At 47.9% G+C, this 18,512-nt stretch overlaps 1 protein-coding gene across 1 annotated transcript in view; it reads right to left on the reverse strand.

Annotated features, from left to right (window-relative positions):
• Positions 1-18,512, reverse strand: part of adarb2 (adenosine deaminase RNA specific B2 (inactive)) — a 140,310-nt gene that overhangs the window by 32,813 nt on the left and 88,985 nt on the right. Inside the window, exons 2-3 of the mRNA XM_079361009.1 lie at positions 10,276-10,362; positions 8,565-9,591 (exon numbers count right to left, since the gene is read on the reverse strand). Of these exons, the coding sequence (XP_079217135.1) occupies positions 8,565-9,591; positions 10,276-10,362 (1,114 nt within the window). The remainder of the gene's footprint in view (positions 1-8,564; positions 9,592-10,275; positions 10,363-18,512) is intronic.

Here is an 18,512-nt window from a genome sequence, read left to right on the forward strand (position 1 = left end):
TATAGATCGCTGATGATGCTCATATAGAAATAAATAATCTAGACTTCCTGAAGATCGAAGAAATGAACAGCTGAATTGTTTTCTGGAGTTTCTCCTCACTGTATTTATTCTGCAGGATATAATCAGCCTCATCATCAGTGATCAGAACATGGATTTCTGTCTTTCACATGTTCTTTTATAAATGTGTTTGAGTGGATACAGGTGTTATCAACAACACGCTCCATGTTCCCTCAGCACGCTGTGAGCGAGGGGAGGAGACCCCGGGGAACATGTACCGAGGGTCCAGACTGATCATCCAGGCATAAGAGAGTGTGTGTGAGTGTGAGTGTGTGTGTGTGTGTGTGTGTGTGTGTGTGATATTTTGTTTGGAGGACATAAATTAATCAGATTGCTGATTATTATGACATAAAAACAATCAGCAGCAGCGATGTCTGGATGATTCGATACGTTAACGTCTTTCATAAAACCCACACGCTGCGATTAAACTGAGAGTCTTGATCGCCCTGCTCGCCTGTTTTCAGCTCGTTCACACAGCAGCCTCCAGCTTCAAGCAGCCAATCAGCTCGTCTCTGTGCTGTTTGATACGACGGCTGAGAGGAAGAGGACGGAGACGGACGAAGATGAGAGGAGAGCAGCTGAGGCGTTCTCGAAAACATCTTCGTACACTTGTCTGTGTGTGTGTGTGTGTGTGTGTGTGTGTGTGTGTGTGTGTCCAGCTATCGCACTGATCTCATGTGAACTACAGTGACGGCGTCGCACGATGGCGTCACACAGGAGAAACGGGCGCACGGCGTGACGTTACCCCGTCGACACAGAAACAGAAAAAACAGGAAGCAGTTTCACATCACGCGTGTTTTCAGTGAGAACGAAACGCTAACACAGACAGGAAACGCTGCCGCGGATAAGTGAGGCGTGAGGCGTGAGCGAGAAGTCGTCGTGCAGCATGTGGGCGGAGTCTTTGTCTCTCTGTTGATGAGTTTTCCTTTTCTTCACTGTGCTGCCTTCATGAACAATCTGATCTTCCAGCTTCGATGTGACTGCTTTACGTGTGCGTGTCTTCATCAGGCGTGTGTGACAGAGCGGTCCATTTCTCCGGGATGAAAGGTCATTTAAAGGCCACACCCCCCCCCCCCCCCCCGCCTGGGAGCCGGAGATAAACCTACACAGGACCAGTCGTCATGATTTACTGGAAGCCATTTGGTACCTGAACGCCTATGAAAATGTAATGAACTTGATTATGGTTTTAATGGCGTGTGAGCGGCTCTTCAGGAAGGATGATCGCCGCGCTCGAGCCCACAGCGAGGGGGGGGGGGGGGGGGGGTGCAGGGAGGAGACTCTGATGTTTCTGTGGATGGATTACAGACTGATTCACTGTAAAGATGACGGGACCCGACCTGACCGGACTCCTCTGGGCTCCTCGGCGCTCGCGGGGATTCTCCCTCGGCTGTGTGCTGACGCCGTACATTAGCCTGATAGGTCACACTCTGCATCCATAATCAGACGGCTGAGGAGGATTCTAACCTTTCCGGGAACGAGGGGGGGGGAAACATTATCGTTGGTTAATTTCACACACAAATCTCTGCCGGTTCTTTAAATAGCACATGAGGAGGTAAGAGGCTTCGTAAAGGGCAGACTGTTGGTCCCCAGCTCATCATCACACCATATAAATGACATACTGTACGGATGCACATGAGGAGGCTACGCTTTGTTTGACATAAAAACAATCTTCTTCTTTTCAGACGTTTTTTTTATCATTTTAAAGTTTTGTGAACATGGTGACCTCGTGACCTTTGCACTATTCACCGTCCTGCCTCTGAAATAAACAAGTTTAAATCCCAAAAGTAAAACAACAGTGAACGTTAAAATCATGAAGATAAAACGCTAGGTGTGTGATTCTGGGATAAATGAAGTGATGGACACAGACAAACAAATAAAAACCTCCAGAATTCAAACGTGATAAATGGAGATCTCGTTTCTCACGGTGGGTTGATGATAAAACGAGACATTTGCTCGTGTTAACTCTGAGAGAGATCAGTGTCTACATGGTCTCCTTTATCAGTTTCAGCTCTCACACTGCTCCGTCTGCCCTGGACGGCGTTTAGAGGGTCCAAAGGTCCTTCTGATTTCTCTCTCTAGCCGGTTCGTCTCGGTGCTGAACTAAAGCAGGGAAAGATTCCCAAAGAACCGACCCGCACCGTGCTACTTTTTACGACCCTTCTGTTGAGGTGACAAGTAAATCGATCCGACCCTAAAAGGTGGAGCGAAACACTGCAGTCCGTTGATTGGTCGAAAGAATCATCACTTCCTGTGTGACAGCGGCCAACACAACCCACGCCGTGTTTCAATACAGTCGATTGTTTATTCGTCTGTGTTTCTCCTCGTAGTGGATCTTTGTTTACTGTGTCACGGTTTTTTATTAGCGGGTTAGCTGTTAGCGATTAGCTGCTATCATGTGATGCTATTAGCTAGCTGACGCGGCTATCAGCATCCATATCGGGCACGGGTGGCTGTGGAAACACGAACGTGATCAGGCTGTACAGAACCGAACCGTACTGATCCGTACCGCTGTGTGGAAACAGCGCTTTAGTTCCCTCCGATCCTCTCGATCATCCTTCTGTGCGCCAATTTTTCTTTTTAGCTTTGAGTCTTGAATCTTTCCGGTGTGAATCTCCGTAGAGTCTCATGAATTTAATTTAATTCCCTCTAGCAGAGTGTTTTATCCCAACAACATTGTTTAGCATTTTAACTTATTTTTAAATTGGCTTTTACGGGTTTTTTTATGGGTTTATTTTATAAAACTTAACGTACAGCACTTTGGCCCGCCTTGTTATAAATGTGCAGTGTGAATAAAGCTGAGTTCAGGTTGAGCTCAGGCGGCAGAGCTTCTGTTTGAGGCGGCAGACGGTGATGGATGCAGATGTTCTATCAGACTGTTTGCACAGCGTCACCTCTGCTGATAATCGCAGCTGATCCTGAGAGTACAGTCTGTCACTGAGTGAGACTGTAACACTGCCTCCATCAACCGCGCTCTAATGTGCTCTTCACACCTCTCTCTCTCTCTCTCGGGGCGAGCTCGACCGGGCGATCGCTGTCTCTAATTTGTTGTGGCAATATTAATTAATGATCAGCCTGTCACAGCTGTTTATATTGAGACGGATTAGAAGTGGGAGAGATTAGACAAAGAAAACAATCTGTGCGCGGCTCAGCGGCTGACAGGGGTCACCTTCACGTGTCTCCAATCATATTTCATTTACAGCAGCGGAGGCGGGAAAATGTCTGCACTTGACCAGCATCCTCTCTCTCTCTCTCTCTCTCTCTCTCTCTCTGAGGGAGATAACTAAATCAAATCAGTGTGAAACGAGACAAACTAAACACACAGTCGCTTCTCATCTCTGCTCATATGAAGAGGAATTAAAATATTGTGTTTGTAAGAACCCGCGCTGCTCTCTCTCTCTCTCTGTCTCGCTCGCTCGCTCGCTCTCCTCCATTAACCCTCGCTCTCATTCTCTCCGCATCTCCCTCCTCAAACAGAGTTTAATCCGAGGTGGCAGAGCGCGGCGTCCTGACCGCTGACCTCCATCCCGTCCTTCCACGTGAACCTGCTGACTCTAAGACTTCCCTCGCCGCACACACACACACACACACGCACACACACACACACACACACACACACACACACCGCGGCTCAGTCGACTTGGCGACGCAGCGCTGCTTTGTGACGGCGAGCGGAGATTAAGTGGCCAATCAAGGCCTGAACAGAGGAGTAATCATTCCACTTGGTGAAATGGGTGTCAGGATTACTCGGGCACTTTCTCACTTCGCTGTGCAGGATTTAATAGGCCAAAGACATTTCCCGGTAAGTAGAGAGCTGAGGGTGGGATTAAAGAACAGCTTCCTGCTGACTGATTAATAATGACGACTCAGAGTTGTGATTAGAAGCAAATGTTCAGAGTCTGTGTGAAAATGAGGAGTTATGAGGGGCTGCACAGAACCAACACATTTATATATACTCTTTAAGGGTGGCGGGCGCTTGACCCCCAAACGACAGCTCAACCCACCATGGCGTCCACGCAGCACGGGCCTGTCTCACTCCTCGTGTTGGTGGATTATCATACCGCCACCTGCTGGTGCACCTGGGTATCGAACCATGTTACTAATGTGAACGCAGACGAGCGGGGGGGGGGGGCTATCTACAGCTGAGGAGAGACAGGTAATGTGAGAAGGAGAACGCACAAGATGACACGCAGCAAAATGGACCAGGCCGGGTCAGAACCGACAGCCGTTGCGGTGAGGACTGTAACCGCAACGGCTACCTGGCGCCCCAGTAAACCGTAAACAGAACATATGAGAGTGTGTTTCTCTCAGTGCCTGGGCAGCTCGTATCTCCGACCTGAGGGCAGAAGACCAAACACCTCCATGAGAGGACGACTGACCGACTTTGCTTCCCTCACTGTTTGAGTCCGTTCATATCAACGAGTGTGTTCAGGTGCTGACGGACGCAGCGGTTACGACTCCACTCTGCAACAGTTAACACACAAAGATTTGTGCAGAGAGAGACTGCGGTGATAAAATCAGGACGCTTCATAACAGAGCCGTCGCCTTTAGGTTTATTTTCATTTTTCATAAATGTCAGCAAATCTGAGGGAGTTGGAGATTCAGCAGGCATCATTTATCTCGCAGTGATCAGACTGCGCTTCTGATTGGAATACGACTGAAGGTGCTGTTGAGCAAGGCAGCCAGGCAGCTGCTTAATGTAGATCAGTGGATTGCAACCTTTTCCAACTCAGGCCCAACTTTGAAGTCTCAAAAATGTCTGCGTCCCACGTCCGACCCCACGTCCACGTTTTGTCTCGAGGTGACGGTGCAGCTTCTGTGGCTTCATCGCTTCCTTTGACAACGTCACACAAAAATCATCCTATTTTGGAAATGATTTGGTGGCATCACTTGCAGTACCCTCGCAGGCCACCAGCGGGCCACGGCTCACAGGTTGGGCTCTCCGGTACGAGTGAGCAGAGGGAAGTGAAGGGAAGGCGGCACGTCTCCGCAGGACGCCCTCTCCTTTGATTTCCCCGGATAAATAAAGGTTAAATGAAAAATTAAAGTCCTGGCTGGAAGACAAACAGCTCTTTAATGTCAATCAGTGCAGTCAGATAACGCTTCACTTCTGCTGTGATTGTTGAGGTCGGTGCACGCCGCCTGGAGCGTGGGAGGAGCCTGCTCGTGTGTGAGGACGCGTTCAGGTCATGTTGGTTTAAACACTGTATCGGGGAGGAGATAGATTCTGCAGCTGCCTGACGGATTAACGCTTCTCCTCCTCGTCCTCTTTCACTGTTAAATCTTGATCCGACCGTCTTCTCTTCTTCTCACCTTTCCCATCTTAACAATCAAGTGTCTAATTCTGTGTGTTTCCTTTTCCTCCGTGCGTCCCCGGAGCCCCGCGGCTCCTCGTCCAATCCCTGAGCCTCACTTTTGACCCTGTATTCATAACTGCTGCTTCACCCTGTGGGTCTGTAATAAAGGGAACCCATCGATCCACAGGTCCAGTATTAAAGGTCGACTGACCCTCTGCCTCCTGCTGCAGGAGGAACTTCATCAGTACAGAACTACAAGTTCACTCAAAACTTTGTGAAAACATTTGGCTGGATTAAATTTATCTGCAAAAATAGCAGCGATATTACTTCTTCGAGGTGCCAGCATGGATTTATTTTTAGGCCTAAACAGATTGTATCCAGACTGATTTTAAAAACTGTGAATAGAAGAACAAGATGTTGAGGAAGTTCTGTCCAAACAAAAACGTAATCCCGTCCTCCGTTTTCTGTTTCTGAGAGTAAAAATAACAAACATTCATTAAAAAGGACGAGCTCAAAGTGTTTCCTCGCTCACGTGACTGCACGGCTGCAGGATCCACTGAAACCCATCAAACTGTCCTTTAGAAGCAACACGCACAGAGGACGAACAAACCGGACATCCTCGTGCTTATGTACCGTCAGCGGCTGTGGGTTCAAATCCCAAACCCGACACTTTGCTTAATCAGTGACTGATACTAACTATAAGATAAGATAAGATGACAAACCTGCTGCCTGTCAGAAGTGTGACTGCAAAGGTTTGTTTCTGTCAGATTGAGCACAGGAAGTACAAGGCAGTACACAGGAAGTAAACAGGAAGTAGAAATGAAACTGTTCAGGAAAATCTTATAATAAGTAAAAGTCCCTTCATGTGGTTTGATCTGCTCCAGAAGCTTTATCCTGCAACAGGTGCAGCCAGAGGGAATTCTGGGAAATATTAATGACACCCAAAACTTGGCAAGTTTACAGCTGACCCCCCCTCCAAAACATCACGCCTCACATCTGCCGTGTTGTCAAACAGAGAGCATGCAATCAGAGGCTGGCAGGAAGACAGCCTCACATCTGAGTGTGGAGTGTGTGTGTGTGTGTGTGTGTGTGTGTGTGTGTGTGAGCTGCATTAACATCACAGTTGTGACATGTAACACTCCTCCTGGTCACATGTTTGTTTGCACACTCAGTCAGGGTACGCATGCTTTTGTCCTTTCCCCGTGAAAATAAAACGCCTCTCGAGGCTGGCAGACATCACGGCTGACTTTCAAGAATTTCCACAAGCGAGCGCTTTCTGGAACTAAACGAGTGCAGCAAATCCTCTTAAAATCCTTTTAGACGGCGTGGCAGTGTGGAGCCAAAGAGAAAGTTTCTTGCAGGCAAACATGTGCAGGTTTGTCGGGTTGATGTCGAGCTCTGGGGAAGGACACCGGTGCCAGTTTATTTCCTCAAGGCGGGAGAAGACTGTTAATACGACACACAGCCTGCAGGACGCGTGTGTGTGTGAGTGTGTGTGTGTGTGTGTGTGTGTGTGTGTGTGTGTGTGGACACACAGCCTTCAAGGAAAGGACACTTTGGATACGGCTTAACTTTTTTTTTTCACATTCAGAGAGTGAAACTCTGCTCGGTCTTTGTGTTTTGAAATGTAACCTTCACATGATTTTTTAAACTGAATCCTGAACAGATTAAATTATTTAAATATTTAAAATGTTACCACAGATTAGCTCGTGTGTGTTTTCAACAACTCCTCAAGTTTCAGTTCAAAATTATGAATTTGTTCTGGCAATAACACTGAACTCTGCTCAACATCAGCTCTGTTAAACTTTTTTATTTTAATCGCTGAGTATCAATTTCTCTGAATCACATTTTTCATGTTTGAAATTCTTTTTGTTACATTTGCTTCACTTCCTGTGTGGAGAAAAGTACCTGCTTTTATTTCGAAAAGAAAGGACCTGATGTTGACGTTCGAATGTCGAGTCAAAAGTGTCACAATCTTTGTTTCTTGTCTTTAATTTTCAGCCGCTGTGAACGTAACCATGGATACGGGAGCTCGCTCCAGATCAACAAGGAAACAGAATCAGCTGAAGGGAATCGTGTTCGACGTCTCCGGGTGGATTTCATGTCCCTCAAGTCTCTGAGACTTCTGGGAGGTTTTTTTTTTTAAAGTGAACTGAGCCGCTCAAAGTCTTTCTGAATTCAGGACGCAAAAAAACAACGTAGTGTTCATGAAGCAGACAGACAGGAAGTCAGACAGAGCGTTGGGTTAATTTCAAAATAAAACACAATATTGTGTAAAAGTGTGGCAGGGCGCACAACGCCCGAAGGAACACACTCTCCATGGTTGGTACATGGAGAGTTCTGACTCGACCCGGTCCAGCAGACCTCCTCTGATTGGACGATTCTGAGAGCTTGTGTGCGGTCAACAATAAAACACAAAGGTGTCATCACAGTGACCTTTGACCTTTAAACTCCTGAGGAGCCAATCACTGCTCCTACACTCTCTCTCGCCCTGACAGTCGCAGAGGCAGAACAGCTAATAATCGACTCAGGGCGGCTCTACTTTAGATTAAAATGCGTCTGCTGAAATGAAGTTTTAAATGGCTGTCAACAAGTGCAGCACATCCAGCCTGCATTTCTTTAGGCTCCAATTTTCTCAAGTTTCTCCAAAAACTTGTTTCCCCGCTCTGATTGCCATTTACATATTTGGGTAAATGAGCACGGGATTGTGCTCGCCGGTTTGTTTGTTGATTTGCTCTTTGCTTTTCGATCTCCTCTGGGCCACAGATTGAATTAATGTTGGTAGACACAGTGATGCCACACACCAGGAAACAGGAGATCCTGCAGAATTACAAAACTCTCCCAATTACAGCTCTGCAAACACACCAAAAAAACTCATTTGGGGGCGATGCAGATTTGTCTTGTGTCAGAGGCACGAGGACAATAATTAGCTCCATTTACATGCTTTTAAACAGAACGCGCACGCGTTAGACTCCAGACACACAAACGCACCGACCAACACGTGCAAACACATGGAAGAGTTTTTGTTTTTTTCACTAGATGCAGAACATTGTGACACATTTAAATGCCAGCCTGCTAACACATATCTTTATCAGCGCTGCCACTGTCTCTCCACCCGTCCTCGCTCTTTCTACCTCCTATCTCCTCTCCTCCATAATTACTTGTTAGAAGGTGTTTGGCTTCTCGCTGCACGCCTGCTGTTTTGGTCATTACAGGCCCCTGTAGGAAGTGAAGGAGCTGCCAAAGAAGCTCAGCAGCAGACAGGCGTGTGTGTGTGTGTGTGTGTGTGTGTGTGTGCTCACCTGGGGTAAATGAGGACAGCTCTTCCTGCTGGCTCTGAGGCCTGTCGGGCCCTCGGGGGCCGTCCTGATATTAAACAGGGCCTGAAGAGCGCACTGGGCCGCCTGGTTCTTCGCCAGCTTCTTGCTGCGACCGCTGCCTTCGAATATCCGCCCGTCCACGCGCACCGCCATCACAAAACTACGCAGCCGCCGGCCCTCAGCGCGCTCTGACAGGCAGGCGTACCGCAGCCCCGGCCGGAGCTCATTCAACAAAGCCACGGGGCTCTTAGGGGCCTCTGGCTCTGGAACGATCCCTCCCAGTCTCTGCTGAGCCTGCACCATCAGGTCCAGAGTGTGACGGAGCAGCCGCCCGTGTCTCAGCAGCTCGCTGGACAGCAGCTCGCTCTCTGCAGCCGAGCCGCAGAGCGAGAAACTGTCTGAGCACGGCGACGACTCAAACTCTTTAAAGAGCGTGTCGGGGAAGTCGGCCTGGTCCGAGGTGAAGTCTGCGGAGGGATTGGAGATGTTTCCCATCGCCAGGTGGGCCTGAGGAGCGTTGGGGAACTGGATGAAGGACTTGAGCGCGAGCTCTGCCGCCCTCATCTTGGCCTTCTTCTTTGTGGGACCGGTTCCCTCGAAGGTCAGCCCGTTGACCTCCACGGCGATGGAGAAGACGGGGGCGTGGACGGGGCCCGTCTGAGACACCACGCGGTACTGCAGGCCGGGCCGCAGCTCGTTCAGCTGCACCAGCGCGTTCTTTGGAGCCTCCGACCACGACAGTTTCTTGTAGATTCGGCGGAGCTGACACACGTGGCCATTGTTGTCCTCCTCCAGCGGGCGTTTCCTCTTCAGACCGGGGCTCCCGCCTCTCGCTGAGTCGGCGCAGAAGAGCGACTCGGCAGAGCGATCCTCTAAGTTCCCGATGTTACGGTTCTCCTTTACCTCAGTGCTGCTGGTACCTGCCATAAACAGAACGAGAGGAGGCGTATTTATCAGGCTGAGCAGATCGAGCCACTCGGCACACAATGTGATAATGAACAGATCTGAGCTCACTTTAGACCACAGCTCCGCCATGTTTAAGTCTTTTAAAAAACAAATCCCTGAAAAACGGCAGAGTTATCTGCCAAACCATCCTGTAATCTGCCTCCAAATTGGTTCTGAATCTGAGCCGTGCAGAGGGAAACACGGGTCCCTGTGGCCAATGCAAAGCATCAATCCTATTTGTAATGGGGGCGGGTATCACATCATTCCAAGAAAGGATAAAATGTGTGCAGCAGCGCTTTATTTCACACTTCTATCCTCTGTGAGAGCAAAGTCTGAGCAGCTGCGACACGCTCTTCAAACCTTGTTACGGGGAAGTGGTGGCGTATTGCATTTCTGATGGGAAATGAACAGAAAATACGGCGCTCTGATCTCGCAGCGAGAATGTTAATGGTCGAGTGGGAGGCTGGGATCAAGTGCTGACATTCAGTGGTGAGCTGGAGCAGCTCCAGATGAGGCGTGCATGTACCTACCTAATGACTTATTTATGACAGATCACATTTAAAAGCACCCAATCAAACACTCAGTTTCCCAAATAATGAATAACGTGTGGCAGATGATTTCTGCAAGAACAGAGAGGGGGGGGCGGGGGGGGGGCTTACTTAAAGTGTCCTCGTCCTCTGTGCTGCTGGTCCCCTGGCTGATGTACTTGAAAGGAGCGATCAATGCTGACAGCATACTGACTTTCTCTGAGGAGAGACAAGAGACAGGCAGAGTCAACAAGAGGGCAGACACACACGTGTTCTGATAGTTTCATCGATTGAAGCGGCAGATCAGCGTCAACACAACACGGCCACAGAGGGAGCAAATATGAGCACGCACACAAGGACTCGTCTCTGTGGACCATGATGTTTACATGCACACACACACACACACACACACACACGCACACACACACACACACACACACACACACACACACACACACACACACACACACACACACCTGAGGAGGTATGAAACTGACTTCGTATAAAGTCAAACAACACATTAGTTAGATATCGTCAGTGCGAGCGAGGAGGCAGCCGGGAGGAGACAACACAAGTTCGCCTGCTGTAAACACTGACACAAGGAGGGGGCGGTGCCGTTTAGTCGGCGAGCGTGTAGCTCCGCCCGGTTCTGATCGGCTTGTGTGTGTGCACACGTGTGTCTCATGGCGGAGTATAAGCAGAACGTTACACGCTCAGTTGTGAAGCGGCTGTGGATCAGTGTTAGAGTTGGTCGTCTCTGGAGGGTTCGATCCCCAGCCCCCAAGTTGCTCCTGCTGCACCCAAACCCTGCAGAGTATTTTGTGCATTAGCCACCTTAGGCTCCGCCCATCATCAGATAACTTCAATAGATCATTTCAAGGAGAAAACACCAAACACGGTAACGTTAGCCTAGCTGTTAGCGTGCATGCCTCATGTACACGTTGGACCAGTAGCTCCTTTCCCTGCATGTCACTCTCTCTCTCTCTCTCCCGGGCGTTCGACTCGACTGTATGCACTGTCCTATCACTACAATAAAAGCATAAAAATAACAACAGGTCGTATGCACTGACAAACTGTATGTGGTTCTATCTGTTAGCTTGTTAGCTGTTAGCTTTACTGCTCTATAAGCTGTGCTGTATGGAACTTCACTTTTCTGTTTGATTTAGACACCGACACGCTCTCCACCTTCGCTGTTGAACTTCTTTTCTCGCTCTCAACTTGTCGACACTTTCTCTCTCCTGTGTCTCCCGGGGTTCTGCTGCTGTCCAGGTGTGCGTGTTGTTTACAGTATGAAGCCCTATTAGAGCCATCGCCCGCTCTGCTGCACCCTCCACGCAGCGCTGAGCAGAATTGACGGATTGGTCTGGCTCCTTAATTACACCCCCTCTCTCTTCCCAACATCAGCTAATGATCAATAAGAGAGAGAGAGAGAGAGAGAGAGAGAGAGAGGGGAGGCAGGAGGTGGACAGGAGGAGGAGGAAGTGATGAAGTGAGAGGAAGAAGAAAACGAGTTCTTGTAGGTGTGAGGAAGGTGAGAGGGCGAGCCTGAGGTCGAGCTGGAGCTGCAGCGTCTCAGAGAGCGCCGTAAACATGTTGTTTTATAAACGTGCTGTGAGACGAGTGTGAGGTTGTGAATGAGCGCCCCCCCCCCCCCCCCCCCGGTGCTCCCGTCACAGCTCTGGAGGGGTTCGATGAGTCACACTAACACAAACGGATACTCTCGGAGCACCGAGGCTGGAGCTGAGCTGGACCTCGCGGGCCAACATCACAATATGAGCGTTTACATTCTGACCTAATTACAGAGCAGAGCCCAACATGAGCAGCAATCTGGCCCTGAACGACTCCCTCGGCCAACAGGGTCATTATCCCCACCATTTTCAAATCAGTCTGTATTGTTTTTTTAAAGCCCCGAAAGGCCCGATCACAGTGAACCAACATGGCTGTCGTCTGGGTTTACAAAGGAGCGCAATTAGAGGGGAGTCAGAGACTGTTTGACCAGAATGTCTCCTGCATGTTCACTTCATAGCCTGACAGACAAATAAATTACAGGCAATTATCAGCCGAGTCGGAAATGTCCAACTGTGGTGTGAGAGGTGTTATGTGCTTGTCAAGAAGCCAGGAGGTCTGAACCATCAGGTTCTACAGAGTCAGCGGGTCCAGCGGGCCGAGAAACATAAACAGGAGGCTACAGTACAAGATCACGTGATCTCCTGACACTCAGAGAGCTCTGTGACGTCTAACAGATCTGGTTTATGATATGAACCAAGTCTGGAAATTAAGAGCCTGGTAGGTGGTGAGGTGCTGGAGTCCCCCCGTGTGTTCCTGCAGGGGGCGCTAGAGTCCCCCCGTGTGTTCCTGCAGGGGGCGCTGGAGTCTCATCAGCAGCAGCCGCCATGCTGGAAATGCTGTCTCAGGCTAACTTTGAGTCAAGCTAACGACAGGCTGAGAGCTGAGGCGGGTTTTAAGCCTCCTGACAAACCGTCACACGGCGCCCACCCGTCAATCAGCTCAGCTACACGCCTTATTGTGAATAACTCTGATACTTCATCCAATCAAAACTGCTGAGTCATGAAAACATTCCCCCCGTACAGTGTGTGTGGATGGAGACATGAGCTAATCACACCTATTTGGTTTTTTGAAGCAGGCTGTTAACATGTTCATGTCTGCTGTAAAAACAGGCTGTTTGAATGGGTGTGTATGTGACTTCCTGTGCTGCTGCAGCCAGCCTCTAGTGGACACTCCAGGAACTGCAGCCAGCCTCTAGTGGACACTCCAGGAACTGCAGGATGTTAACACTTCTACATGGGCTTCATTTTTTAACACTGCAGGTTTCTGCTTCTCAGCAGGATAATTTCTGAAAACATCACAGAGATTTATTCTTTGAACAAATGTAAATGTTCCTAATAAGGATAATTATTGCACATTTTAAACATTATTTAAAGGAATTTAACCACCTTTTTATTCCCTTTTATTGCATGCTGAGGAGAAACTAATTCTACAAAGCGTCCTGAGTGTTGGACACATCGGTGAGCTGAATAAAAGCCTGAATAGACTCCTCTCTTCTGCATTCAGAGCGTTTTTTATTTAATCACAGGAAGAATAGAGCGTCTCTCTCTGTCGAGCCCTTCAGCTTTGTGTAACTCAAAGACACCTTCAGAAACAATTCTTTTCACTTTCAATGGACCAACCGGTTCATTTCAAATGTTTCAGGAAGTGAAAATATCATTGTGCGTTCAGTAACGCCGCCGCTGTAAAGGACTGAGCGGCGCTAAGCAGAGCAGTTTAGAGGTCATCCGAGGTGATCGGCCTCCGAGAGCTTCATTTAAACTCACTTCGCTCTGATTGATGAGCGAGCGCAGCATGTGGCGTCTGAAGCAGTTTGTGTCTTACACCTTCACACTTCAGTCTCGTGATGAAGATGAAGATGAAGAATGTTTTCAGTCCGAGCTTGTGGAACAACATCTGCTTCAGTTTGTTCAAGTATTCACAGCGACGTGGTGCCAGTCAGCAGACCTCCACGACACCAATTACCTGCTGGGAATGTGAGAGCTTTACTTAGGAAGTCCTGCTAATAATCATATAATGTGCTGCTAATTAAAGGTGAATGTATCTGAAAGAAAGGGTCCGTTTAAAGCGACGCTATTGTTGATTCATTGTTAACATTTATCGCGGTGTGGATTTAATTGCCTGCTTGGCTGTGCAGAGATTTTTCACACACTGTACGGCTGACCTCCTGTGCACGGAGGGAAAATATCTATAGGTTACATTTAATTAGAACTAATTAACATAAGTGTTCTCCTGGTCTCTGTTTTCACCATCATCAGGACCAAATCACACACAGTCGTTATTTCACGAAGAACTTACGAGGAAATCACAGCCTTTAAAAGAAAGTCGTAGTCGGACTCTGACGGTCGTGCACACGGATCGCTCCAGCTCGCCGGGTGTTGACGTAGATTTGTCTGTTTTTCTCCTTCATGATTAGTTGGATCGACGGTGAGAGATCGGCGCCCTGGTTTTTTCTCTGTGGATACCTGCTGGCACCTCTCATAATGAATCGGCGTAGGTGCGGTTGATAGGAGGAACCTCGAGCCTGACGCTCCGTGCTTTCATTAGAGCGGTTCCTCCCGCCTCTTCTTTTCGTCTTCCACGTTAAGACCCAGGGCTGACAACGCCATCGCCATTTTTAAGTTCTTATCATTCATCATTCTTGATCGGAAGGCGACCTAGAACACGCGTGCTGAGAGACAGCGGTGTGAAGATGTTCTTTCTGGATCATAACAACAGAACAGCGCTGCCTGCTGGCATGGAGAGGTATTTCCTCTCATACACGTGCAGATCGTCCGTGCTGATTGGCCGTCCAGCTGGACAGTCACCACGGTGTCAGGGCCTTAAATCACGACAGACATGCTCCACGAATTTGATTGGCTACAAGAGATTTTAGTCATCACAGGCTCTCATTGGCTGTCATGAGGTCATCAAAAGGTCAATAGTTACGGATGGTAAATGTTCGAGTGCAGTGACTCAGTTTGGTGGATTATCATCACGAGACAAGTTCTGCTCGTCTTTGTGAAGTAACACTGGACGTTTTGAATTTCCCTCAGGATTAATAAGGTATCTATATAAATATATCTGTCTAATGATGTGTTCATCTCAAATGAGAATATGGATCAATGAGCCCAAACAACAACAAAACTAAGACCTGTCAAATCTGACCAGTCCGGTTGGACTTTGTAAATCCAGACCTGACTTTAATATGGCCAGGTTAACCCTTTACTCAACAAGGTAATGAAAACAGATCAGTATTGACAGACTAATAGAAAAAGTTCATCAATGATGTAACATAAGAAAAATGACTTTTCTAACATGCGTCTGTGATTTTAGTTTGATTCTGTCTTCGTCACTTTGTCTTTAAAATAAAACGGCCTGAGTGAGACTCTTGACATATTATTATATTAAAGGTGTTTATCACATGATCTTTGTGACGGAGGTTATAGGACATTTGATCAGAGGTGTCCAGCATCATAAGGAGTCGAGTTAGGCATAAAAATCATTTTTCTCAAAAATCGACTGAGGCAATTATTTTAACAAGGTGACGATATTTAAATGTTTTACTTCTGTGCACAGAGAGCAGATTATCCAAGTCAAAATCCTTAAAGGTCACAAGTACAAAACCCACTTCTCTAACTCTAACATGTGTCCCTTTAGTCCGTCTACAAACCCCCCCAAACATGAGTGCAGTCCATCCTCTGCGTCTCTAAATAAAATGTAGGGATGATTGTCCGCTCAGGGCTGCCGTACATCGCAACCTGAGCTGACTGCCGGCAGATAAGGCTTTAAACCTCTGCTGTTTCTCACACAGTCAGCTGCTTTCCAGGAAGTCCATCTGGCTTCCAGGCTGTTAGCACACCTGAAGGACCATGTGTCAGTGAACGCCTCACACCTGGGTGTCTTACTTTGCTCTGATGAAGAGGTTAAACTGTTTTCTAGGTGGTGTCATATTAGTTAAAAAAAAACAGGAAGCCAGAGCTTCATTAGGAAGGGAGTTTTTTTAAACCTTTGGTGTTTAAGCTGAGAGCAGAAATCCCTCCTGCTGCAGAGTTCAGCACGCCGCTGATGTGGACGCTGTTACCTTACACGCCCTTCACGCTATCTGTCATCCATCTCTTCTTATTCAGCAGCCAGCCGAGTGATGAGACAATGCATGCCAATAGTGTCTCTGTCCACCCCCCCTGCCCCCCCCAACAGGACGCAGAGCGGCACCGGCTAATCTGTTTCCCTCACGCACGCACACACACACACACACACACACACACACAGAGGAGAGCCAGGTTAGATAGGACAGCGCTGGCAGAGGGCCATACACTCTGATAGTGACGACGCTGCTGATGGTGTCCATTCACAATGAGCCCTCTCTCTCTCTCTCTCTCTCCCTCCTTCACTTCCTCTATCAGTTCTGAGGAGAAGGTAATGAGCCCAATCAGATTTCCCCCTGGCTCAGCATAACGGATGGGTCAGATGAGCGACGGGAGACACGAGTGAAACCGCCGCTCGGGGGAAATCATTGACTCTCTCTCTCTCTCTCTCTCTCTCTCTCTCTCTGTGTCGTCCTGCAGGCCTCAGAATGAAAAGCACCGAGTCACTACATGAGAGCAGGCTTTGTTTCTGCAGAGCTCTTCAAACCAGCTTTTTTCTGCATCCAACATCTGATCTGTGAGCAAAGATGGGATGGATTTGGACGTATAAGTGACTTCAGTAAAAGGACTTAAAGTTTGTTCCTGCAGATGATCTCTGTGGGCTCGTGTCTCTCCGGCTCAGCTTGTGATTGTAAGAGTCTGACAACATTACAGAAAGGATCCCCACAGAGACACAGCTGTTACCTCCCTCTCTACCAAGCCACCAAACTGCACTGGAAAAGAAATAAACTGCACTAAAAAACAGGCCTAAAGACTCAGTGCATCGCGCTCGTGATCTGATTTATGTGGAAGTGTGTTCATGTATGTCTGTCTGTTCTCTGTGATCTAACATGTACTCTCTGTCTGTCTTATAAAGTCATCATTACCCACAAACCTCCGTCTCCAGTTGTTTTACTTGTATTCTCCTCCACGTCGTTATGAGGCTGTTTCTAACTCTCTGAGCTTCTTAGTGACCCCCCCGTCTGTAGACTGTGGAGGTCCTCCACAGTCCCTCAACGATCTGTCGAGTACAAAGGTTGCATGAGTGAAATATAAAAGTTGATGAATTTAAGTTGTGTAACATTGGAGTTGTTGGTCGACGGCTGAGTTGGTCGATGAGTTTGTTTGTGTTATTGTGTGATATTAAAACACTCCAGTGTTGAAACATGAAGCTGATGCATGAGTGTAAAAATCCTGCAGTTCCTGGAGTGTCCACTAGAGGCTGGCTGCAGTACCTGGAGTGTCCACTAGAGGCTGGCTGCAGTTCCTGGAGTGTCCACTAGAGGCTGGCTGCAGCAGCACAGGAAGTCACATACACACCCATTCAAACAGCCTGTTTTTACAGCAGACATGAACATGTTTACAGCCTGCTTCAAAAAACCAAACAGGTGTGATTAGCTCATGTCTCCATCCACACACAATGTGGGGGGGGGAATGTTTTGATGACTCAGCAGTTTTGATTGGATGAAGGATCAGAGTTATTCGCAATGAGGCGTGTAGCTGAGCTGATTGACAGGTGGGCGCCGTGTAACGGTTTGTCAGCAGGCTGCTTCATAAAGAACTCTGATGCGTCAGAGCTGCAGCTCATAACTTCAGACAGTTCATTCCTCACTTGTGACTCCTTGTTGCAGAGTGCAGGACCACGCTGGGCTGGGCTGAGGCGTGTGATTTATCATGTTCTTTTGAAGCGGGGTTCGATATTTATTGACTGTTGTGTAAAAACAAACTGTCAGCTGGGAGAGCTCACTCACATCAACCGTCCAGCCATAATTAGGAACAGGAAGTGCGATCCCACCTGTCACAGTGAGTATGAGAGTTTCTGCACACGTTTAAACTCTGTCAAAGATAAACAAGTCAAAGTGTGAAACACATGACGACCTGTTGCTCTGCAGACAAAGCAAAGCTCTGTGAAGCTCTTTCTTTCAGGAGTCTGATCATTAACAAACCGTGATTACAATGAACTTTAATTTTGGTGCCAGTTAAAGAAGCCAAAAACATTTGTTTTTGTACGTTTGTTAATCAGACGACACTTATTCTGCCAAGATGTAATCAAGCCGCTCCGTGCAGATCCACGGAGACTGTTAACGAGCCGCAGTGTTCCTTACTTTAAATCATCTCTGCTCAAACATCCAAATACAAAGAAACTTTGCAACACGACAAGATTTAAGAAAAAAACAAACTGGGTTGATAAATTAACAAACTCATGAAGTGAAAAAGTGAAGCACTTAAAGGTCACATGATCTCCTCTTCTTCTTCAGGTGAAATCAGTGTCCTCGCTCCTCTTCATCATGTGTGTGAAGTGTGTTGTTGTAAATCCACTCTGATCCTGTATCTGATCATGTCTATAAACCCCTCTATTTCAGCCCTGCTCAGAACAGGCTGTTTCTGTGTCTGTAGCTTTAAATATGTAAATGAGCTGTGTCTGGCCACGCCCCCTCTCTGGAAGGGCTCGAGTGTACTCGCTGCTTTCTGGCTCCATGTCCTATTGTTTACGGTGAGAAGGCAGACTCAGAGGGCAGAACAAACACCTAGCTGTGGGAGTGTCACCCACCTGGGGGAGGGGCTACTGCCCTTTGTGATGTCATGAAGGGAAAAGCTCCAAACGGCCTGTTTGAGCAGGCAGAAGACGGAGAGGATGGACTTTTATCATCATTGGGGGGTTTGTAGACAGACTAGATGTAGAAGAGGGTTTACATA

This window comes from Symphodus melops (assembly GCF_947650265.1).
Source record: "Symphodus melops genome assembly, chromosome: 14".
Lineage (NCBI taxonomy): Eukaryota > Metazoa > Chordata > Actinopteri > Labriformes > Labridae > Symphodus > Symphodus melops.